Genomic DNA, 25,962 nt, shown 5'->3' on the forward strand with positions numbered 1-25,962 from the left:
ACAAACACTGTTTCTCAGTGTGTGCCCATGTGTGGAAGCTGAGAACCCAAATGAGAAGAGGCATCAAAGACAATATTTCTTAAAGAAAAAGTAGGGAGAGGTACATTCCAAAAATGTACTTGAGGATCCACTTCTCTTTATCCTATATTTGTACAGTGTTGTTGTGACCCGCCTTAGGCCAGACTGTAATCCAGTGGTAGGTCCCGACCCACTAACTGAAGACCAATAAAGTTGGTTAGATGGACCAACTTTATATGTCCATATAATTTCCTTTGTCCAAGGGATATTAGCAACCACCTAGCACCCACACACACAAAGGAACAAATCTCTCAAAGGCAAAAATATATTTTAATTTTCACAAAACATAATAATTTGATATTTTAAACCTTCATAAAGGTGGATGCATATTGCAGGCTTTGGGAATGGGGATAAATTATATATGGGATCCAGCCGTAATAGGATTTCTTTCTTAATCCAAATATACATACTGAACTGAACCAAAAAAGGGGACAGAAATGTCCAGTGTGGTAAGTCAGTCTTATTGCCATCTGATGGTTCTGAGATGCTTCAGGTTGTTCTACAAAACAAAACCACACGGGATGCTCTCCCTTCTCCCATCACTGAGTGCAGTGGTTCACTGAAATGCAGTGACACAGAAACACTGTTTGAGGGAACTTGCTTTAAACAGTTTCGCTTTCATTTGCATAGGAAAACTGTGAGAGAAGTGAAAGAAGGGGAACAAAAGCCAGCTTTTGAAAATTCCCCCAGAATCCCTGATGATCCAGAAAGTACTTGGACAAGATGAAGTATAAGACATGGGGTGGCACTTGGGGGTCTCCCCCCAACATGAGCAGACTCTCTTCAGCTGGCCTGGCCAAGCACCATCACATGAGCCAACCGCCTGCATGAAATTCATTGCACTGTTTGCTCTCTGTATATCTATGGAGATACAGATATATATAGATACATAAACACAGGGATGCATGCCGCTTTGCTGAAGGAGTTCCTGAAAAACATGAGAATCAAAATTTTAATCATGTATTTGTTGCATGTTCATCCCAGCTCATTATTCATTTATTTTTATCCCAGTTCGTAACGCTGGCAGCTACCTTTCAAAATGCAGTCAAGAACTTAAGCAAAGAATCAGAACTCAAGGCAGAAATGTAGTTGTTTAGATTTTATAAAGCCTGCTCTATCCAGTTATCCGGGACACAAGTGGCGCTGTGGGTTAAACCACAGAGCCTAGGACTTGCCGATCAGAAGGTTGGCGGTTCAAATCCCCACGACGGGGTGAGCTCCCGTTGCTCGGTCCCTGCTCCTGCCAACATAGCAGTTCAAAAACACATCAAAGTGCAAGTAGATAAATAGGTACCGCTGCAGCGGGAAGGTAAACGGCGTTTCTGTGCGCTGCTCTGGCTTGCCAGAAGCAGCTTAGTCATGCTGGCCACATGACCCAGAAGCTGTACACCGGCTCCATAAAGCAAGATGAACGCCGCAACCCCAGAGTCGGCCACGACAGGACCTAATGGTCAGGGGTCCCTTTACCTTTACCTTTATCCAGATATCCAAGGTGGTTAGTAACAAGGAAATCAGAAGCAAAGGACTTAAGAATCTCATTTAAAATAAAAGCTTGAATAAAAACAAGTCTTCCAAATAATCCCCAGACTCGGGCTTTTACAGGCCTTTGGAAAAAAGAAGTGTTAAAAACTGGGAAAGGACTATAGCTTAGTGGCAGAGCACTTGCATGCCCAAAGGCTCAGGTTGAATTCCTGACATCTCCAGCTATATGCCAGAGAAACTCCTTTCAAAAATACTGGAGAGCTGCTGCCAATCAGTGTAGACAGCACTGAGCTAGATGGACCAAAGGTTCATTTGATTCAGGAGACAACAGCTTCTTACATTTTATGCTGCACAGCAGCCACAGAAATACCTCTTTATGTGCCGTTGCAAGTATGGCCAGTACATAGAGACAGCCACAGAGAGGCTGTTTTCTATGCTCCCAGGACACACTCATATAGGAATAATGCTATCCCACAGTGGTTATGAACTGAAAGTACACCTGAGCTACAGGATCAGGAATGAAAACTGATGTAACTACAGCAAACATACAAGCACCATGTGTGAGTTAACTGTGCCATTCCAGAAAGCCACAAGGGATTAGGCATTACTGCTGGGGCACATATTGCTATCCCTATGCAACACTTGGTCACCTGGTGATGTATCCACTTCTGTCATTGTACCAGCACACATTCATGCACCTACATATATATTTATCTGTCAACCCAACCACTAACAGAATTGGGTCACAAATATTATTTTGTGTACAGGCTGGGGGTGCCATAGAAAAGCAGGTTGTGTAAAGAGACAGTATAACTAGAAAAGCATTGAAAGTAATTTTCTACCATGTGATACACTTGGTTCAATCGAAGTTTATCTTCATTATTCTTCGACCTCCTGTTCTTCCTCTTCCTCCTCCTCTTCCATTTCCTCCTCTGAATGGTCCCTATTCTTCAAAGGGTCGCTGAATTCAAAGTTTCCTTCTATGTCCAACACCTGTAGATGTTTCAGCCTCTGGAATGTGCTTTCTTTTACTGCATTGAATGCAATCTTGTTAAACCTTGAAGATAAAAAGAGAGAGTTTCTGGTGTTGGAACTTAACCCCAGGGTTGCAAATAGGGCTCTCTCCAGGGGCTGGATTCAACTAAGTAGTCCCACTAGCCGGAGCCAGTGCAAGTGCTCCTGTTTGTACAATTCTCCTCACCCCCAAGTCCCCTCAATCAGCTGTGGGGACGTCAGGAGAACCACCAGGAGAACACATGCAGGAGGAGTGAGGGGGGAGGTTGTTCCATCATAATCAAACTGTTATTAACCCAAAGATCTACCAGTAGATCCCAATCCACCTTCTGGACAATCCATCTAGTCTCCTAGACAGACAAAATGAAGTATTTCCTCACATACTGCATAGCTAAATGATGGAACTCACTTTCACAAAATTTAGTGATGGCTCCCAACTTGGTTGACTAGTCATGATGCATCTGGATACCAGTTGCTGCAGAACATGATTAGGGACGCGGGTGGCGCTGTGGGTTAAGCCACAGAGCCTAGGGCTTGCCGATCAGAAGGTCGGCGGTTTGAATCCCTGCGACGGGGTGAGCTCCCATTGCTCGGTCCCTGCTCCTGCCAATCTAGCAGTTCGAAAGCATGTCAAAGTGCAAGTAGATAAATAGGTACCGCTCCAGTGGGAAGGTAAATAGTGTTTCCATGCGCTGCTCTGGTTCGCCAGAAGCAGCATAGTCATGCTGGCCACATGACCCAGAAGCTGTACGCCGGCTCCCTCGGCCAATAAAGCGAGATGAGTGCCGCAACCCCAGAGTTGGTCACGCCTGGACCTATATGGTCAGGGGTCCCTTTACCTATGATTCAGAGAATGCTATCATGCTCATGTTCTGCTTATAGGCTTCCCATAGGCATCTAGTTGGCCACTTCTGAAAGCACGATGCTGGGCTAGGTCGAATTTTGGTCTGATCCAGTAGAACTCTCCTTATGTTCACATCTGGATTAGCAAAAGTAATCTGAATGTTTGGATCGTTGGTCATTTGTACTCTGGTTACCTGCAAAGGGCTATGGCCAGAATTCAACAATCACACAGCTAGGTTCTGCATGACCAAGAGGGCTTTAGACTTCTTGAATTGCATCTCCTCATGCCACATAATCAACCGCTTATAAAACAGAGGAGACTCTTAATGATAATTTTAGATACAACACTGAGTGGGTGGTATGCCGTTGTTCAATTTAACATGCAACAAATCCCACCAGGCCTGTCTAAACACTTTAGGTGTTCCAAAGAAGAGTTTTCTCAGCCTTGCCCTTGACTGGATGCATCTCGGTCAGGCAGGGGAACCTTTCTTCTGGACTACAAACCTGAGATAAATTCCCTTTATGTTGGGTGTGGATTCAAAGGCATCCTCTGGCACTGTGGTAATCTTGTTGTTCTGGAGGTACAGATACTCTAGAGATTCTGGCAAATCAGATGGAATAGAAGTCAGCTGATTGCCAGCTATGTCTAATATCTGAAAGGAAAAACAGAGAGCACAACATTAGTTGAAAGTAATTAATGGAAATCAGTTTGCTTTGAAATGGGCTAGATTGATTATACTGTACAAAAATGTTGAGTACCTAGGCACTTGAAATTTGTGTAAGCAAGGGTACAACTGGTGGAACTCTTTATGCAGGTTCTGCCAACACGCACAGGGTCTGGAACGTAACTCCCATGCAAAACAAGCATTGTGTGTATTGTTTTGGAAAGCACAAATTAGGTAAGGTCGCCTTTAAGTGTGAACTGAAATGGATTTCTCCCCTATTCCTAGGGAAGTCTCTCATCCTAGTCAATTACCCTTCCTTTTGGCCCACCTAATGTTGGACATTTGTATTGAAATGTGGCCATAGCAACAAGTGAGCAGCGGTCCCAGCTTCCCTCCTTGGTTGCCTCTGCATCAGCTTTCTTCCTCTTGGCCCATTTCCTGTAGCTTTGTTCTGACAGCCTGGCCAGCTGAACAGTAACAGCTGCAGCGGCTGTTGAATCTGCAGCACACACAACAGTGTTTGGCATTTGATGCTCAGAATTCTGAGAATTCTCAGAATTCTGGACACGTGATTAGGGCACGGGGAAGAGAATGGCCTAGTGACTTGTGACTTCAAACTATGCATTTGAAGTTTGATTGCTCCTACTGTGGACTTGGACGGCTTTTCCCCAGGCAAAAACTTGAATATTCTCCAAACACAGATACAGTGGTACGTCAGGTTACAGACGCTTCAGGTTACAGACGCTTCAGGTTACAGGCTCCACTAACCCAGAAATAGTACCTCGGGTTAAGAACTTTGCTTCAGGATGAGAACAGAAATCATGCTCCGGTGGCGCGGCAGCAGCAGGAGGTCCCATTAGCTAAAGTGGTGCTTCAGGTTAAGAAGAGTTTCAGGTTAAGAATGGACCTCCGGAACGAATTAAGTTCTTAACCCAAGGTACCACTGTACTAACCTCCTGAGTGAACTGTCTCACAGTAACCTCTCCAGCCTGGGCCAGTGAAGTCGTTCATGAAGAGCACAATTCACATACTTGCATGAAGCATTTTTACAGAGAAACAAATGTTATTATAGAAGAAAACACTTGTTTACTTGCAAGTAAGTCTAAGTCTGCGTATACACCATACATTTAAAGTCCATGACTTCCCCTAAAGAATCCTGGGAACTGTAGTTTGCCAAGGTGGGGAGGAGGGAAATGAATTGCAGCTCTGTGAGGTGTAGAGATGGTGGCGAAATGTGCTACAAGTGGGTTGAGGACTCAACCAGCCCAGAGTTTGCTTACTTTCTATCTTTGTGAAGTGGTCTTGCTTTCAGTGACTTCCTGCAGATTGTCTCAATATCAAATGTATTTTTATTTTTAGACTATTGTTAACATTATTACATCTTTTCTTATATTTTTAGTCAGCTACCACCACCGTCAAAGTTTGATCTTAAGTGTCTGCTAAGTGGGTACAGCTGAAATGTGTATTCACTTTAACTTCTGCCTCATTGATTGACCGTTGAGGTGATGAAGTTAGCCATTAGCCAACATTAACATTGATCGTATGGTAATTCAACTCCAATTAACTTACATCATAGGCTATGCAAGGTTCAAGTTAATATAAAATTTATGATGAACATCAGGAATTAAATGAATATCCAATGTGTGTGTGTGTGTGTGTATTTATGTATATATTAATAAGAAAAAAGGAACAGCCCATGGGGAGATAATTCCACCTAGCAAGCTGAAATGTTTGCGCTGACATAATGATTTACACATAGAGCAATGCTGAATTCCTCCCAGGCTGGTTTTTTTCAGGACTGGTGATGTTAAATGATTGTGATCATGAAAAATCCACCCTCAGTCTGGGAAAGTGTCGAGTGAGCAGATCTTTGGGGTGTTAAATTGCTCCTGTTCTTAGAACAAGCGTCATTCTTTAAAAGGTGTCATTGTCTGTCTTCTCAGAAATTTATTAAACAAACAATTCCCCCCCTCCAAATCCTATGGGTATTGGCAAAGCAAAGCTCTGCAAAAGGCAGTGCTCCAATTCCCCCCAATTCCCCCCAATTCCTACAGGGCCTTACTCAAAAGAAAATGAGCTAAATGTTAAATTTATATAATTAAAGGATTCTGCCTTGCTGAAGAACATTCCAGACTGGAATCAGCAGACTGGAGAAGCAGCCAGAAGTTCAAGCTCTCACACAAAGATTACTCAATATATTTGGCTTTGGAGAAACAGAGCTGGAAATCACGCAAAAACATCTTTCTATGAAAAACTAGTTCAGCCAGTTTCTGGCTAAATATGCCACTTGGGCACTTTTGCATTTTGGTCCCAACTGGAGCCAAGAAAAGCAGAGTTGTTTAAAAGGCAAAATAAATAACAATAAAACCCATGGTTGACACCTAAACCCATATTCATTAACTTACTGTTTCTCACCTGTCTCATCTGGCAGGGGTGGGGGTGGGGCAGTGTAATAATCTGCATCTTCAATAACCACTAACTTTTTAATATAGATTGCAAGACCACAAAGTTGTGTGTGTGTGTGTGTGTGTGTGTGTGTGTGTGTGTGTTTTAATGAACTACAGAGCCTAGCGTGTGAGCCATTTTAACATATGCCCTCCTCTCTACCGTTTTAACCAAAGTTACAGACAATGCTTCCCCAAAAAAGCTCAGGTTCAGAATCTGGGGGGTCTCCAGGAGAGTTTAATGGCTGTGAAGCAGCCACCAAGAATGTATTTTCATATAACTCTGGTTCTCTAAACTTTATGCCAGTAGGACCTTCTCAATAGATCTTTATGGAAGAACAACATAAGAAATCTGTGCAGATGCTGGAGTCTTCCATTGACCATCCTGTCTCAGGAAACCAGTAGGTTCTAGAGCTGAGCTTAAATATCTCTGAAGACACCTTTTCCTGAGAAAACTTCTGATATTTTTCTTCTTTTCATATCTGGAAACAGCTCTACAGGCTTGTCATCTGAGTGAAAAGTAGAGATGTAAGGAGGCAGTGACTTCTGTCCCATCCTGGGTTCATTGCAGTCAACACTGTTTCCTTTGCACTACAGTTCAGCTTTCACTAAACTCTATGTTATTATTTGTCTCACTATCTGCTGTGGCCGAAACTTAGGAAATTAATTACATAATTAATTTAAATGCATTTCATTGGAAGGTAAATGACAAACACTATACAGCAAATAATGTAATTATGTACGTAACATTTGTGTACAGAAAAACCCAATGACACTGAACACTGCTCATATTCACTTACGTGATTTCTGTTTCTAAACTCTAATGAACATGCAAACTGTGGGGATTTCCACTCTTGTTTCTGATGGAATTCTCCAACATCCCATCTGAAAACCAACTTCCAAAACATATAGCTTTTCTGCACCAATACTATGCCATCCTGGTAGAATTTCTTACATCTGTAACTAGCCCAATTGGACCAATCTTCAGATCAGAGGAGATAAATATTTCCCAGTTCCCTGCTTCCATTTCCTTGAGTTTTACACACAGTGTTCACTCTGATCCAGAGATTCACAATCTTAGCTGAAAACTGTGTACTTCTGCAAATGAAGTCCATTACCTCAAACCAATTTCAAATTTAAATTATTACACTTGAAAACTCATTTGCATGTACTGTTAATAATATAATTGCTAGTCTCACAAAACAAACTGGAGGCCTTGAAAATCTCTCTTTGAAATGCTATTGTACAACACCAACTGTTTGTCTCTTTATAATTCTTGCCACCCATTTTTTTGCATCTCAACACACCTATGCCCCCTTTGCCTTTATGTACTGCCCTTAGATCTTGCCCCAAGCTTCCAGATTCTGTGGTGAAATAACACAACATTCTACTTCCTTTTCTTTTCATAGTAAGTATACTTGCATAATTCCTTCTGTTTGCAAAATCTATTTCAATTATGGAAGTTGGATTTCTTTGCTGATGTAATGACTTTTTTCTGTGTTTATGTCTAAATGAAAGAGTCGCACAATATCAGTGATATGCTTGTACCTTGAGACTGGTGAGATCCTGCCACGACCCACTGTATATTGAACCGACTTTCAATTTGTTGTTGCTCAAATACAGCTCCTGCAGCTTTGACATCCCAGATAACGTGCGCCTGGGAATAGAGCTGATCTCGTTCACTTTCAGTTTCAGGCTTAGCAGGTTCTTCGGGAAGCCGTAAGGCATGGTATGGAGATTATTGCCTGAAAGATCCAAAGATTTCAGTAGCCTCAGCTTACGGAAAGCCTCCCGATGAATTTGTGAGCTGGTGATCTTATTGTAACTAAGGTTTAGCTCCTCCATAAAATAAGTGGTAGCAAAATCATTTCTGTTAATTTCCGATATCTGGTTGTGAAGAATCATAAGAGTTTTAACCCGTCTGGGCAGCCCACTGGGGATCTTTTCCAGCTGGTTGTTGTACAAGTGGACTGTGTGTAACTTCTTCAGGCCATGGAAAGCCTGAGGGTGGATCCCCCGGGCCTTCAACTTGTTATTGTGAAGCAGAAGGTATTCCAGGTTCTTGATCTGGGTCAAGACATCCCTGCCTATTGACTTAATTGCATTCTTCTCTAGGTGGAGAAGGACGATGTTTCGAGGTAAGCCACTTGGGATCTGGGAAAGGTTATTGCTGGACAAATCCAAGTACTCAAGGCTCGAAAGTTTCCTTGGAAGAAAAAGGGGTGAAATGAATGTTCTTAGTTAAACATTTTTTAAAAAAATGAATTGAAATCTATAAAGTGGGGTGAGAAACTTGTGCCCTTCCAGCTGTTGCTGGGCTCCATCTCTCACCATCCTTGACCTTTTAGTTTTAGGCAAGCTTGCTGGGGTTGATGTAAGATGAGGTCTAACAATATCAGAAGCAAGATTAGCCAATTGTTGGGTTCCATCAGCCCCAGATAGCATGGCCAACAGTCGGGAATGATGGGCGTTGTAATCCAACAACATCTGGAGAATATCACTTTGGCTACTCCTGATCTGGGGTACAAACATGATCCCTACCCTTTGTATAAATCTATTGAGCCTCTTGCTCTATATTTCCTACCCACTGAGCTTGCAAATCATTGCCGCACCAAGGATCCTACCTTACATCGCTGCTTAAATTTGTCACACCCATTACTGTTCCAATACTGGAAGTGAGACAGCTATGAAAAAAATCTTCAAGCAGCTAGAACATGGAGAGGGGGAGGTGAGTTTTGCTCATATCTTCCACATGTTCCATTTAATGATAAAACTAGACCCACCTCCACTTTATAGCCTAACCTAACAACTTAGTAGCTTTTCATTTGAACTTAAGTGTTCTGCAAAAACATTTATGCTCCCTCCTCTAACTACTCATATGATCTACTGAAAGACCTCCATAGTCATTAAGCCATAGTTTCCCTTTATATCCCAGTCAGGAAACTGTGGTTTAATTGTCAACTCTAAACTAGGAAACAAAATCAGAGTTTGATTCTGGGTGCTTGGAAGCATAGAGTGTGGGATTATTTTCCAAGCTTTGCATTGGCTCAGAAAATGAACAGTTGTTTTCAGAGATAACTTAATCGATTTCTGAGTCAATTCAATTGCAGTGTCTAACAAAAATAGAGGGAAAGTTATTCTCATATGCAGCCCTGTTTTGGGTATTTAAAAAAAAAGTGTCAATGATCATATATTGATAATAACGTTGTGCGTGCCAGCACAAAATGGATGCCATGGGCAGCAAAGAAAGAAGAGGTGGCAGTACTCCATAATATCACAAAAAACACAGCTTATAGGAGATTGGATGTGTTGTAATTGTTCTTAATGTGTTGACAAATTATTAACAAAGTAGAATAGCTGTAAGGCAACATGTGGCTGACATCCACTAAAGAAAATCAACAGGCTCACCAAAAGGTTTCATTGTCCATGCCCTCATTTGTCAGTTTGTTGTTCTGCAAATACAGCTCTCGAAGTCCTGAAAGCTCACTAAATGCTCCTTTAGGAATCTTCTCCAATTTGTTGTTCTGCCATAAGAAACACAGGAAGTAGATCATGAGTTTGTTCATCCTAACATCATAGTCCTCAAAGTACAGGGTGGACATCTCTGAGGTGGTACAGTGATATTAGAGTTGCCAAAAACAGTTTCCTGCAGCTAACAAATGCCTGGATAAATAGAAATGTTTTCAAATTGCTTCTGAAAATTAATAATGATGGAGACAGATGCACCTCATTAGGGACAGCATTCCACAACTGGGGAACCACCACTGAAAAGGCCCTGTTACAGGTCAGCACCAACTTGGCAGCCTCTAGTGGCGGTACTACCAGCAAGGCCTTCTCTGCCAGTTGTAAGGTCTGAGGTGGTTGGTATTGGGAAAGGTGTTATTTTAGCTACAGTACTTGGGTCCCAAGTGGATGATGATGATGATTTATATGCTAGTACTGACATCTTGAATTTGGCCAGTACAGTGCTTTCAGGACCTGTGTCACATGGTCCCATTGAAGTACCCCACTTTCCAGCATAGCAACTGCATTCTATGCTAGCTGACAGCTACTAGCTGCAGCCTCTAGACAGCCTTCAAGGGTAGCCCCATGTAAAGTGCATAAAGTAGTCAAAGCAGGTCACTAGATTGTGCACAGCTGAGGCCAGGCTATGCCAGTCCAGCAATGGCTGTAGCTGGCAAACAAGCCTAAGCTGGACATAAGCACTCATAGCCATAGAATACCTCAGATACTCTTGGGCAGAGAGCACAACCCACAAACATGATAGACAGAAAAACAGACCGACAGCTAGATAGACATGTGATGATTTCAAAGGAATCAGATTTACAAAGTGTGAGTTCCTGCTATGTAAAGAAACACAATCCCATCCCCAAGGAGAAGAACTACTGTAATAGAATTGTCATTTTACCTTTAGATGTAGTTTATACAGTGCTGATGGTAAATTCTTTGGAACGTATTTTAAGAAATTGCTGGACATGATCAAGACTTCCACATTATCAGAACCATTGAACATGCTTTCTGGTAACCCAGCATCTTCCAGTTTATTGTTGTGAAGGTACACTGACCTACCGGAAAGGGAAATAGACTAAGTTGGGAATAAGTACAGATATAGCTACTTGGTTTTGTTTCATAAAGTTTTCTGAAAATGACCTCTAAAAACTGTTGATCAGGAGCTCCTCCTCACCTTGTTGATCAATTGTGAGGGTGCAGATGGAAAACCTAGGGGGGCTGGGCTGAGCCCCCAGGTCATGTTGCCTGCCCTTGCCTTAAATACAGGCTGATGACTGCTACCCATTGCCATCCTTTTGGATGCGGGGCTACTAACCCACCCTGGTTGCTGGAGTACTGAGAGCCCTGAGGCCTCCTAAGGAGCCACTCATTGCTTTTCATTATGATCCACTAGTTTTATTCCTTCAGATCCTGAACCTTAAAGACTACATAAGACTGAAGCTCTGATACTCACCTAGTTTTTTTATTCCTGCCGCAGTCCCAATAGAAAGCTTTACCCACCCCCAAACCAAACTCCCTAAACAGAAGGTAACCTCAACTATAAATTATGGTGGATAATTCTGTATCAGAGTTCATTACTGGATAGAGAAAATGAGGTCCTCCAAATGTTGTACCCATCAGCCTCAGCCAGCGTGGCCAATGATCAGGCATGATGTGTGCTACAGACCAACAAATGCTGGGCCACATACCTGATCTATGTAGTCTTCCTTATTCTTATTTATGAAGTATATATGAAGTATACTTATGAAGTATTTATGAAGTATTCACAAACCGACCACAAAACCAATGAAATGAATTTCTGTTACAGTATTCTGAGACACTTTCCAGCCCAATTGCTATTTGCATGCAAACGACATCCAACAGAAGCCACCAGAATTAATTCATCTTCAAAGATAAACAATTCTCTTCCTCCGGCTACAATTTGTAGGCTGCAAGTGGTTTTTACTAAACAATTGCTTCCCCCCATCTACCACAGAAGCAGTGTGACATTCTTCCTCTTACAGTTGCCTCTTAACCCCTCTGTTTACCTCAGGTTTGGCTTCTGTCCGAATGTGAGCTCATAAATCTTAGTGAGATTATTGGCTGCAAAATCAGCACTGATCAAGGTCCTCGGGAGGCATTTCGGAGCCGCCGTGAGCTGGAAAACAAAATATGGTGCCAGAAGAGGATATTGTGGTCTGAGACACAAGGCTTCAAACCGCCACCATTGCCAGTTTTGCAACAAAATATTATCAGGCTATTTGTTTCAATGAGGAAACCTAACAAGGTCAAGCTCCGAAAAGTGGAGCTCCCTCACAGCAGTGAGGATTTCTGTCTTCCTCACAAATATAAGTAAACACTGTAGGAAACAGTTAATGTTTTGTTTCAGCATCCCTGGAAGGAGTTTTGTTTGTATTGAGACATATTTTGTTGTGTTAATATTGGGGGGAAATAGTGGATTCAGAGAGTAAATAAATGTTATGCTACGTTTATAATCCTTTCAAGAAATAGTTCAGTGACCTTTCCTGGAAAAAATCTCATGAGAAAACAAGAGTATATGACAGGCTCCCCCTCTGAGTTTTCATCAAATTTCTGAAGGGTACTTCTTCTCACGCTATCTTTGAAAGACACGGATTTTACTTTGTGAGCTGTAACCTTGTCTGCAGGCATGTTGGATTGTAATGGACAAACTATGAATATATTATTCAATATTTATTTAGTGTCTGTTGGAAGCTGAGCATTGTACAGAACAGAGGAAAAACATTGTGAAAGAAATAAAATTATTTAGAGAGAATATGCTTTTAATACAAATTTGCTTGCGGAAAATTTAAATGTGTGCTCTTCTAATGTGGTTTATTTTCAAAATTCCTACTTATGAATCCTGTTAGTTTTAAGATTTTAGTACCATACTGCATTTGACAAGGTGATTACTGAATAACATTGCCAATAACACAAGGCTGGGGAACTGGATCTGAATCGCTTTAAGTTTTAACATATATTATCAACAGGAAAGACCCAATAAAAATAAATAAATTAACAATGAGTTGGGAAATTAAATTCTGGAGATTCAAATTGCAAATGTGTGTACAATATTCCCACTATTTTTTTTTTTTACGTTCAGCTTATGTAACTTTTAATGTTTTGCTTTCACAGCCAAAACGGTACTACCAAAAAAAATTTATCAACAGGCTCAGTGAAGCTCCAAGGTTTACAGAAGTACAAAAGCAATTTCAAAGGGGGGGACCCCTGAGATGAGGGTGATTCACCCCAAACAGTCCAATGAAGAATGAATATGCTCAGTTTCCACAGAATGCTGGTTGACATTTTGGGACAGAAATGGAATCCAGGAGAAGGGCATGGCAGGCTGCCTGGCATCCCAACCAGAAACACTCCACGCTGCAACATTTTGTTGCAGGTCCCACTTCTAATACTGTTTCAGAAGTTACATTTTCTCAGATGAATTTTAGATTTCCTGCTATAGAGATTTTTATTTCCATTTGGCATAGGTATATATATTATCGTCAAGCCTTATATGTGGTCTTCTAGTCAAAGTTGCCAAGCACATAACAGTACATGATCCTCATGAAAGCACCCTGTCTCCAGCATATCCTTGCCCTCATGCTAAGTATGGGCCTTGGCTTTACTGCACTGTTTACTTCAGTGTCCTGGTTCTCAGTATGTTCACTGTGGTTCTGAATATGTAAAGCTACCAAGCTATGTTTGCATGTGTATACCATCTTCAAAGTTTTGCTTCTATTATTCAGATACAATTTTCTTCTGCAGCAGGAACAGGGAGGTTAATGGCCATTTTATCACATAGAGCTGGGTGGGGGTGTGTGTGGAATTGGACAGAAACGTTCTGGAATATTAGTCACAGCCTGGCTCGTGTTCTTCTTTTATGCAGCTGTTCACTGCCAAAACTGTTACATGGAAAATTGCTGTAAATGGGAGGAAAGGACATGATGTTACTGGAGAAGCAGTTTGATACTGCACCTAACCCACAACAGGGTAAACTCATTTGAAAGAGTTGGTGGAGTCAGCGCAGTTTCCTTTGATACGATGACCACTCAGATTGTCAATGATCAGCTACTGCTACACCAACACAGTCGGTGCTGTGGAAAATGGAAGTTTCAATGGCCACAGCTATGGAACACCATGAAACTGTAGCACGTCACGGTCCCTACTGCATCTTTAAAGTTCTAACACTCTAAGCCAAAAGAATACAGTTGAAAAGCAAGCCACTGTCAAACTACTCTTTAGTTACGAAGAAAGGGATGATTCGGTCTCTTTCAACTCATGTCCGTTTCACAGGTGCTTTTTCATAAGTCCGTTCTGTCTTGTTTCTGAATTCATCTGCATTTCTAACTTTAAAACGTGCGCATTTAAATAAGTATTTTTCAACATATTTTCTCACAAAATATTCATTTCCAAATGTATTTTGTTCTGAAATGGGCATTTCATAAGTTTTATATGTTTTTCGAGCCAAGAATTGCATTGCGACATAGATCCACACATTCGTCTCTCTGGGATCAGTCAGTTCATGCAAATAATGAATTCCTCAAGCAATACTAAACGAAGAAACTAGGTGAAGTGTTTATCTCAACCAAGGGTGGGGAACCTCCGGCTCAGGGGCCAAATGTGACCCTCTGGGCCTCTCTGTCCAGACCCCATGCCATACCCCTCATTGATTTTGCTCCACCCACTCCTTGTGTGCTCTTGCCTGCCCAGATTGTGGCCTTGAAATGTCATCACTCTTCTTATTTGCCTGGGTGGAGATGGGGGTGTGTGGGTGTAAAATCCTGTGAATACAGTATAAGTGCAAAAGAAATATTTGTTGCTCCCACCACGGTTCCCCATGAGGGAATGTGGCTCTTGGCTGAAAAGGGTTCCTGGTCCCCAGTCCATACACACATAACCAACAGCAGCTCTTGTAAGACCACATTTGCTTACCTGATTATTGGCAAGATACAGGTAATTCAAGTTCTCCAGCTGGTCAAACACTTCTTCTGGAAGTCCTTCAGATAGGAATATTTTGACAATCAGTACCCCTATGAGCAACTAAAGGATTTTAATCTATGATCATCATTCTTTCCCTTTAAAAAATGACTAGAAATATCAGATTCGTATTTAATTTTTATCTTTACGTAAGTTGGAACCCAAAGAGATACTTTAGGCACACCCAAAGGTTTCACCATTTCCAGTGAGAATTTCTTTCATGTTTTGAGCAGCAGGTCATTCCAGATTACAATTTGCTTTTGAAAGTCCCCTCAGTTTCAAATGTAGCTTCCTATGCAGCTCCCCCCACCCCCGCCCCTAATATAAGCCCCAAACCCTCTTTGACACATAGAACTAGCTGTGAGCATGCTTGCATCCCAAAATAAAAACAAGTCGTTACAAAAGATGTGGATTAGACTTAGCCTTTAAGGGTCTGCGGAGTAGGCTGTTGTAGGTTAACATTTGTACTTGTGTCCATAATCAGGGTACTATTTTCTTTTTGTAGTGAAGCATTTTCAATGGATCTCAAAAGACTGACATGTACATGAAGCCCATGCTATCTGGCAATGCCTGCCCTCAGACAACCAAAGGTCTCCTATTCTCTTAAATGTGGTCTCCAGTAAAAGGCTTTTACTGACAGCGTAGACCTGAAGTTTCTCCACCAACTGAATTTTTGGAATGTTGCTTCCTTCACGTAGAAGGAAGCAACAAGGTGCTTCCAAACATACGCTTGGACTCAGTGGCGTAGCGTGGGGGGTGCAGGGGGGCCGGCCGCACCGGGCGCAACATCTGGGGGGGGCGCGCTTGCACTCGCAGCTCTCTGCCCCTACTAAAATCCACGGGTTAGGGGGCGCAAATTACTTGCCTTGCCCCGGGTGCTGACAACCCATGCTACGCCACTGCTTGGACTATTACCTATTACCGGTAATTGGTTTTCAGTCCCAGACTTGAACACACATAAGCACACACCTGGATTCTCCTCAAGATTTCTTAATTGCAGCAGCATAATTTGGGAAAGGGGGCGGTTAGAGTTAAGCCATAGTGTGAATGTGACCTCCGAAAATTATGTCAATCTGCTGCAAATCATCCAGAGACAAAGGCAACACAAAGTGTTCCACCAGCATCCCTCTCTGCTCCTTTCCCAGCTTCCTTGTTAATTGTTTTGCCACCACTAATGAGCTGGCACCAGAGGCCATGCTATTGCCTCTGGCTCTTCCTCCCCTCAGCCTCACTCTGAAGGGCCCAGATTTCCTGCGCCATCAGAACTTTGGATAGAGATTTCTCCATCTTGCCCAGAACACCTTCTCTGAATAATCCCTTCCTGGCCCTTCCTCAGAGTAAGACAAACAGGAGTGGGAGCAGAGGTATGGTCAATGCTGCCACTGCTAAATTAGTAGCAGCAAAGCAGTTAATGAGGGGAAGAGGTGAGCAAGTGGGGGCCATGGTGGTGGCAGAGAGGGGGAAAGCAGGGAATGGCTCTGCAGAACTACATATATACAGTGTGAGTAGCTGTGCGGGCAGGCAGTAGCTGTCTGGCAAGGCCAGTGGGTGAGGGGGAGGGAGGCTGGGAATGCAAATCCACACACACACACACACCCATTGTCTGAGGCAATTGCCTCATTTTGTCTCAATGAGATCTTACCAGAGGTTCCCAAACCGCCTTCTGCCTACCTTAAACAACTCCACAGTCCCTGCATGTGCTCTCTCTCTCCCCACTTCAAACCCCTCCTCAAAGCCCACTTCTTCTATGTGACCCACATCCCTTCAATCTTCATCCCCAGCTATAGGTAAAGGTAAAGGCAAAGGACCCCTGGACAGTTAAGTCCAGTCGAATCTGACTATGGGGTGAAGCACTCATGTCCGCTTTCAGGCCAAGGGAGCTGGCGTTTGTCCACAGACAGCTTTCCGGTGCAACAGGTCACCGTGATGAGTGTCAGAGTGCACTGAAATACCATTTACCTTCCTGTCGCAGCAGCACCTATTTATATTCTCACGCTGGTATGCTTTCAAACTGCTAGGTTGGCAGGAGCAGGGACAGAGCAACGGGAGCTCAACATGTTGCAGGGATTCGAACTGCCAACCTTACAATCAGCAAGCCCTAGAGGCTTGGTGGTTTACACTACAGCGCCACCTGCGTCCCTCCCCAGATATAACCAAGTTCTGAGTATGCACAAAAGTGTTTGCCTTCATTCTGCCTTTCCCACCCTCTTCTCTCTGTATATCTGTATGTACGTAGCTCTTTTACATATCATGCATGTGCATAGCACCAAACTTACAAAGTTCCGGAAATTAGGGCTTCACAATACTATCAAGAGTTACTTTAAGCCAAGGAAAGAGGGGATCGAATTACATTTCACTCCTCCTAGTGGGTGATATGCAGTGTTAGTCATTGGTAAGCATCAACATTCCTCCTAGTCCAATGAAAGACAGCGAATCAGGAGTTAAGAGGCCAGTCTGGATTTTTGCAGCTTACCTTTGGAAGTGAGTCTATTATTTTGCAAGTTGAGTGTTTCTAGCCTGTAAAGACGTGCCAGCTCCTCTGGAAAGATTTCTTCTATCTGATTGTTCTGAAAGAAGTGAAAAGATTTATCAGGACCTTGAGGCACATGGGAAAATTCCCCACTGAAACGAAAGGGCGCTTCCGAGAATCTTCACCTGGATTTGAATGGCAGGATCGCTTCTCTCTAAAATGGGCTGGTGGGGTGGAACTGTTCAGCCTTCTGTCCTGCTGATGTAGCTGCTTGGGAGCACAAGCTTTTGCTTGTGCTGCAGCAAACACACAGAGAGAGCACAAGACAGAACCAGGCAAATCATATGGGCCAGAATCAAAGAGTTGCTTTAGAGGCACCTAAGAACTTGGGCAAGCCGAGCTGATTTTTAAAAAAAGAGTATTTTCTTTTTGAAGTGCAAACACCCATGTCCTATTTGAAACTGCTTTGAAAACCCCCTTCAGCTCAAAAAGAGGATTGTGGGTGGCTATTATGTAAGCCCAAGCATTCCTTAAGCATGCAGACAAGTTGTGCAGTTCTTTGGATGCAGGCCATAGTGGATGTGGAAGGTTACTAAATTTTACAACGTATGTTTGTGCAGAATTTTGCATCCTGACTGATAATATAGTTCAGCGTCTGGGGGCACTTCCAGACTGAATCCTGCAGCCTGACAACAGCAACACTCACATGTTGTTAAATTGAGGATGTGGAGGACTTGCACAGCAACCCCGTCTCCCCAAAAGATTGGACTTTTTGCGATAAGAAAAGTGATGGGGAAATACACTGGGAAATGTGTGATAACACTTGCTTTGATGCTACATTATCTAACCTCCTGCAAATAAGTCAGAATGAATGTTCATTAAATAGCTGTCATCTAGTCTCCCTGCAAACAAACCAGGATGAATGTGCAGTAAACAGGCTATTTGGAAGCACCCTGTATGTACAATAAGCTAAGAATGCCTTAGCTCACACTGCACTCTTCCACAAATAGGCCACAAATCAATATTTTCATAATACCTTTTCCTTTAGCCAGACCTGATGCCTTTGCTTTAGGCCCTGTATTGTACAAACATCATTACAAACAGCAACAAGAAAACTGTGGGCCTGATCCCACAAACAGTTTGCAGTCCATGTTTAGTTTTACAATACCTGTAAGGAAAGGTGGCTTGTCAGTTCTGGTACATCTATGGGAAATTCTTTCAGTGAAAACCCTCCACAATCCACAATTCCTTCTGGATTGCAAGTGCATTTTTTAGGACAATCAGGAGCCAAAGAATTACGTTCTGGGTCGATTAGTTCCGATGAATCTTCTGGGAACTCATTGCTGTCTGCATTCTTCCGAGCTTGAATCCTGCTGGAGCTAAGTGCCAGGAGCCATAGCACAGGGAACAGGGACCCGAACTTTAAGTACATTTCCACTGAAATCAAGGAAACATCAGTGAGTTGGGGATCAGTTAATAGCAGCTCTTTTTAAAGGTAGGCTTGAACCTCTACAATGGCACAAAGGAATACGGACATCTGAAAATTCATTTACTACCAGACCCTGAAGATTAAATGCTTGGAAGTGTGGCTTAATTGCTACGTCACTGGTAAGGGACCTCCAGCCCATTGGCTCCATCATGCCTGGGGGTCGGTGGGTTCTGATTTGGCCTGTGAGGCCATTTCACCAAGCCATGCCCACCCCACCCCCCATATATGACAACATACAACTGCACCTGCAGAGAAACAGTCAGAAGTCTTAAAATGCACTTCTGATTGTCCCTTGGCTTGTATTTAATGTTTTGAAATTTGACACCAAATGCAAGCCCCACTGGGATTCTTTCCGCTGAGGAGCTACCAAACCATGGCAACACTCTGGAGTTTAGGAGTTTTGGAACGGGAACTCCAGTCTAGCTGATCCAAGCAAGACTTCAAGCTTTGCTTGGATCTCCCTTCTCAGTTCAGCTTTGCAGATGCTGTCAGGAGTTGGGGACCTCAGGGCTGGGCTGAAAAGATTCCCCAACCTGGTGTTAAGTCACAGGTTGACATAGGACGATTTGCAAATATAAGAAGATGCTTAGCTTTCTCCCTTTCCCAAGTGGGGTCACCAGAAAGAAAAGAGAAAAGCTTCTTTACCTTAGCAGCTGTGCAAAAGATGAAATGTTGACAGCTGCAGCTTTTCTTATAGCTGCAGCACTAGGATTTGACAAGTGACACCCTCTTCATTTGAAGCTCAGTATGCCCAAGACTGAAATTCTCACATTTCTTCCCATTTTCTCTTCTCCTTGTATTCTTTCCTTATCAATTGACAATGTTGTCATTCACAACAGGCCTCTTGCCTTTGTTCTCCATACTCAAGCCACAGACACGGCGTGCTGCAGCAACACACTTTGGTCTTTCAAATTTCAGCAATACCCTGTGTAAGGCCAAAATTCGGAACGCACCCCCTCACCTTCCGTTCTGCTCAATCCACATCATAGCAACACCCTGCAGTGCCCCCTAGGCTCAGAGCCCAGTGTGGCAGAACCAGTCACGCTGCCCTAAACCCGCTTTTGCTGTGTTGCATCACCTGTTGCAGCTTTGCATCCTATCTGTTCCCTTGCAATCACTCTGATCTGCATCTTTCTTGACTAGGCTACTGCATTCTTATACTTGGTCTTGCATTGCCTCACCTTGGTCCCTTCACCTGTATCTTGCACTTCGTTCCCAAAATCATTCACCTCTCATTACTCTGGCCACGTGTCCCCAACTCCTTAAATCATTACACTAACATCCTGCCTGTTCCCAGGTCCAGCACAAACTCCTTGTCCTTACCTCTAAAGCACTGCATTATCTTTCTTTTTCACTTACATTTCTAATACATCCCTGCTGCCTGCGAGCTTTGTTCCAACACCTGGGTGGTGCTGCCTCTCGTTTCTTTCCAATCCTTCCTTAAAACCCACCTCTTCCGTAAGCCCTTTCATACAACCTTCTGATTCTCATGGCTTACTGTAACTCAGATGGCCATCTGTCACATATGCTTTAATTGAGATTATTGTATTGCAGGGGGTTGGACTAGAGGACCTTCAGGGTCCCTTCCAATTCTGTGATTCTATGCAACCAAAACAATTGCATGTTACTTCCCTGTTTATTGTTTTCTACATTTTCAGAGAGAGAGAGAGAGAGGCTTTTGCCCATAACAACTCAGTAAGCATGTGACAGAGCAAATAGTTAAACCATTGTCTGCAGAATTCCCCAAAGAGGAGCGTTTTGTTCTGGCTAAGTTTCACAAACCAGATCCAAGCTGTTTGTTGTCCACAATCCAGTTTCTATCATCAAACCTTAAATGACTTCCTTTTCTGGGACTGCAACACCCACTACTGCGTATCTTCCTGACATGCTGTGTATGCTGCAGCAAATTTGTAAATTTCTGAATGTGTCAGATGAGTATTTGATGGCAATTGCACTCACTTTAAAGTGGGAGCATCTCATTTGACCACAGGTGTGCTTTATTGGAGTATAAAGTCATACAAAGATTATTCAATTTTCCTTTTGGCAGAGTTTTGCCTGGTCCACACCACTATGAAGCCAGAAGGAACCCATGCCACTGACATCAATCTGCCTTGAGCTTTTGTAGCATTCACTACTCCGGTACCAAAGAAAAAGACACTTGGGATAAAAAAAAAGTCTGCTGGCAAGACTGACAAACCCGGCAAGCTATTCTGATTTCTTTTGCAGTTTGAAGAAAGCCTTAAGATGGGTCCCCCCCACTCCTCTTTAAGTTGTTACATAAACTTATCCTAGGTTTGTTGTCTCACTTTGGCTTCATCTCTCAAGTCTCTGCAGAGAGCCCACCAAAGTTTGGCTCAAATCCTGCGCCTGTCTCAGCAAAGTACTGCAAGAGAGATGTATAAAGTTTCTTCTGCTTAAGAAGCCAAAACATACTGGTTTTGTTTTGAGGTCCAGAATAGCATCTCTGCCTCCCAAAGCCCTGTATCTGCAGCACCGGTGGTGAATTCTGTGCCCAGCAGCGCTTGGAAGGTTCAGGGGTTGTTTTCCAGAAAAAGCAATTAGACATGCACAGTGCCTGTGGCTCTCTTGCTGTAAGGTGCTGTTACACCCTCCAATTAGCAGGTTATGCATGTTTAGGTGTGCATAACGAGTTTTCAAGCAGCCGTGGCAAAAACAAAAAATCGAGGAAGCTGTTCTCTGCCCTCCAAGTTGTCATGCTATTGTCAGAGAGTAAAAAGTGCAGAAAACAAAAACTCACCTCTGTTTAGCTGGTAGTGATGAGTGTCTGGAGAAAAGCGTTTCTCTTGTTGCCCCCCCAAAGGCTCCGCTTGCTCATGCCATGTCAATTACACACTCGAAGCGCCGAACACTTTCCCCCTTTCCCAAGTCAGATCCTTTCCAGATGTGATCAGCAGAACTAGAAAGGGAGAGGGGGGGAGAGAGGAATAGGCAACTCTCTCTCCCAAAGAGAATTTCCTGTCCTTTCCTATGCAGAGAGGAATTTTCCAAAGTCACCATATGGGAAAATGTAAGAGAAGAGAGTGGAAGAGGGGGCAGGAGGCAGAAGAGGAGGGAGAAATTAATAGCTGTATGTATTCAGTGGCTTGGACAAAGATTAAACTTCCAGTCACTTTTTATCAGCACAACTCGTAGGAATAACAAGGAAAAGGAGAAGGAGCAGCAATCTATACATGAGGCGGACAGAGCAAAGGGTTTCAAAGAGTGTGTGTTTTCTCGACAGTTTGCCTCTACATTTTGGTGGCTACCCAACTTTGGTTGCCTGAATAAAGTAATATTCTTGCTAGTTTTTAAGGTGTCGCAATATTTTCTCTTTGTTTTTGAATTTTAAAATGGGAACAGATGTCATTCATTCATTCCTCCCATCCCTTTCCTTTGGGTTTTCAGTACACTGACAGGTCTTTATTATGTGAGACTTCAGGCAACTTGGGATTCCCCTTAGTGAGAAATTTCCTCCTATCCTGTTTCTGCCACTTTTTCTTTGGGATACCATAATCAGCAGCAAGCACTATCTCCACATTGTCATTTTTTCCATGGGAGAGATACGTTTTCTCTGCAACGTAACATGGTTTGTGAGCCACAGTCACAGCGGCACTTCCAGAGACCATGCAAATTTAAATGGGAAAGAAATTTCTTTCACAGAAACTGGATGCATTAAAAGACACCATGCACTACAAATAATTTCCCCTCTTGTAACCTTAACATACCTGTGAGAAGTCTGCAGGAAACCACTCCCCTTTAGGTTCTTGCTGGGCATCAAAAATTCCTCAGTCTTCCTTTCCCAATTCACATGAGCATTTGCTCAGACTAAAGTCTTATTGTTTCCTCTCCCTCCACCTTCCCCACCCCCAAAATCTTGGCTTACTTTAACTGGAATGGATCCACCTCTGGACCATTAAGCTATTCCCAAAAGCTGGTGAGAGGGAAGTGCATATTTGTATAAAGCAAACTGGCTGCTTGATGCAAAATGACTCAGATCTAAGGTTTATTCTGAACTCTATGACCTCAGGACCACACATGCAACAACAGTATCAGAAAAGGAAAACACACACACACTATGTATGGTGAGTTTGGAGGGCAAGGAGGCCTTAAATCAGTGATGGCCAAACTCAGCCCTCCAGATGTTTTGGGACTACAACTCCCATCATCCCTAGCTAACAGGACCAGTGGTCATGGATGATGGGAACTGTAGTCCCAAAACAGCTGGAGGGCCAAGTTTGGCCATCACTGCCTTAAATCAAAACAGGGAAACATTTGGTATAGTATAGCCTTAGCCAGTTCCCCACACCTGACTTAATCATACTAGTGCATGAAAAAGATGCCCTCAGTTGGCATTTGCTTTCAGTGAAAGCAGCTAATGTGTTTGGGCAACAGTGATTAAGTGGTAAGAGACTAAATATGAAGGTGTATGTACAGGTGCAGGCTTTGAGGCGCTTGGTATCGCTGAACAGCAGACTGAATTATTTTGCTTAAAGCTGTGTACAGCTCTCAGCAATCTAGACCTATGTTCACGTTAAGCAGAAAAAACGTAAGGAACCACTCCCTGAGGTGCTTTCTACCTATATATTTTGAGGGGAAGAAACTGCATTTAAAGCTGGTAGAGCTTTTTTTTTTTTAATTCTGGCAAATTAAAAACAAATTCTTGCAGATTGTCTGATGGGGAGACCTTACTATGTCAAAGTCTAAAAGCTTCAAATATAAGCTTTCTTTTCCTTTCAACATGTATGCTGAAATGGTCACCAATATTTGAGTAATAGCATCTTTTTAGTGAAAAGCTATTCTTTCTGGTTGTGATAAAAGTGCCAACTTGGGTGTTAAAGCTACTCAGTCAACAGGGACAAGTAAGATTTCCACATGTGGAAGACAAACACTGAAAACAAATCCCATGTAGTCTGGAACCAATTTGTGTAATCCTTCGCAAACACAAACAGATGTGCCACTTGTCCAGGCGGCACTAGAGTTTAGCTTGAAGTCTCTGTAACTTGTGAAAAGTGGCAGCTTAAAATGCTGGACACCTTTGGCCTTGGTTGTGCCACAGCTTGGCATTCTGCTCTAAAAGTGTTGTAAAGGTGGTCAGTGTTGGTGCAACAACTGTGGTAGAAGACCAATTCTCAACCTCAGAAAAATAGCATTATTCAATCTGCCAAATAACCATCTTCCTCTCTTAATCCTATGTGGTAGAGACTTATGCACAGCAACCGATTATTGCCCACTTCACACATTAGGAAAGACTAATTCTTTGCCTAACACATTTTTTGCAGCTCTGTAATGTGTCTTCCTTCCACACAATAAATCAGATGTAGTCATTTGCCCAGGAACTCAGCCAATTTCACACTAGCGCGCTTCAAGCATTCTGCAATCCGTTGGAAGAGAGGTTTCAGAACCCATTTGGTACTTGAGGTAGTGATCTCGTCCCTGTTACAAACTTGTAAGACCTGTTGCCGTGGCAGAAGCAAAATTATGCAACACAAACACTTTATGTATGCAAAATGAGAGGTGTGTTTTTTTAAAAAAAAAAAACCTCAAGTAAACTGTAGGTGCTGTTGACTCAAAACTGACCATCAAACTGGGAACAGTTATGGACCACAGGTATGACGTTTACGGCATGCAATGCCTTAAGAGAGAATATTATGAAAATGATATGCAGGTGGTAGATGACCCCAGTCAAGCTGGCAAAAATTTATCATTTGCCCGATAACAAATGTTGGAAATGTAAAGAAACAGAAGGTACATTCTTTCACCTTTGGTGGACGTGCCCAAGGATTAAGGTCTTCTGGGAGATGATATATAATGAATTGAAAAAGGTATTTAAATATACCTTCCTGAAGAAACCAGAGGCCTTTCTCCTGGGCATGGTCGGCCAATTGGTGCCAAAGAAGGATAGAACTTTCTTTATGTATGCTACAACAGCAGCAAGAATACTTATTGCAAAGTATTGGAAGACTCAAGATCTACCCACTCTGGAAGAATGGCAGATGGTGGTGATGGACTACATGGAATTGGCAGAAATGACCGGCAGAATCCGAGACCAGGGAGAAGAGTCGGTGGAAGAAGATTGGAAGAAATTTAAAGACTATCTACAGAAATACTGTAAAATCAATGAATGTTAGAATGATGTTGGATTGAAATTAAGTGGTTTCCAGCTGTAATGCTTTAAGAGAATATGAAAAAAAAGGATTATAAATAGGTAATAATATAATGGTAAGGATTTGCTGAACTAATAATTTGTGGTGGAATACAAAAAAGGGAGGTATGAGGAGGTCCGGGAAATAAGTTAAAGGAAAATAAGCAATTGAAAATTTATGTGTTTTTAAATTTTCTTTATCCTGTATTTTTGTTATTTATCTGTTTTTTCTCTTTTTTTATTTTATTGTAATATCTTTAAAAATCTTAATAAATATCTTATTAAAAAAAAAAGAAGAAGCTTGCGCTTAGAGGCACATGAACTTCAACATGTTGGGTTCCCATCACTATTATCTCTTTAGGAGGCTAGAAAATGAAATAAAGATGTGAGGCACAAACTTCATGTGAATCTGACTTCAGTTGGTATAAGGACACCATCGTTATTTACCAGGGTCAAAAATGTGTGGCCAAATTTAACCTAAGAAAAGTGGCCATCTCAGTTCTGTAATGAATTAAGCAGCATCCCAAGCCATAGTCTTACTGTTGCTTCACACCAAGTTCTGCACTGATATACAGATACCCGAATCATAATATATGAATTTGTGTGACAAAACCAACCACGTTTCCATTTAATTACAGAGGAGGAGACTCAGTCATTTCCTAGTCTCAAGTTCATGTGTCTTTAGATGGAACATGGCTATCAGGTGCCTAAAAATACAATTTAAACTATGCTAAACAGCTGGTTCCTGAGTCCATTACATTCTCTACCTAACATGAAGACAGGTATTTTTCTGCTGAAACATTCTGTTTATACACATCTGTTTCCAATTTATCATAATATATAGTCTACTA

At 42.4% G+C, this 25,962-nt stretch overlaps 1 protein-coding gene across 4 annotated transcripts; it reads right to left on the bottom strand.

The window, feature by feature from the left end:
• Positions 1–329: 329 nt before the first annotated feature.
• PODN (podocan) lies at positions 330–22,999 on the bottom strand. 4 transcript variants are annotated; one of them, XM_053392417.1, is made up of 12 exons: positions 22,695–22,999; positions 21,728–21,886; positions 18,649–18,917; positions 17,484–17,577; positions 14,966–15,030; positions 12,064–12,173; positions 10,935–11,091; positions 9,935–10,050; positions 8,075–8,732; positions 3,922–4,070; positions 2,403–2,617; positions 330–1,006 (listed from the first exon to the last, which is right to left on the bottom strand). In XM_053392417.1, exons 3-11 carry the CDS (start codon positions 18,910–18,912, stop codon positions 2,440–2,442), a joined length of 1,791 nt encoding a protein of 596 aa, XP_053248392.1. In that variant the 5' UTR covers positions 18,913–18,917; positions 21,728–21,886; positions 22,695–22,999; the 3' UTR covers positions 330–1,006; positions 2,403–2,439. The 4 variants fall into 4 exon arrangements, with proteins under 4 accessions (XP_053248392.1, XP_053248393.1, XP_053248391.1 ...); XM_053392418.1 differs by lacking the exon at positions 21,728–21,886; XM_053392416.1 differs by lacking the exon at positions 22,695–22,999 and having other exon boundaries at positions 21,728–22,148.
• Positions 23,000–25,962: the final 2,963 nt, after the last annotated feature.

Source organism: Podarcis raffonei, chromosome 6 (assembly GCF_027172205.1).
Source record: "Podarcis raffonei isolate rPodRaf1 chromosome 6, rPodRaf1.pri, whole genome shotgun sequence".
Taxonomy (NCBI): Eukaryota; Metazoa; Chordata; class Lepidosauria; order Squamata; family Lacertidae; genus Podarcis; species Podarcis raffonei.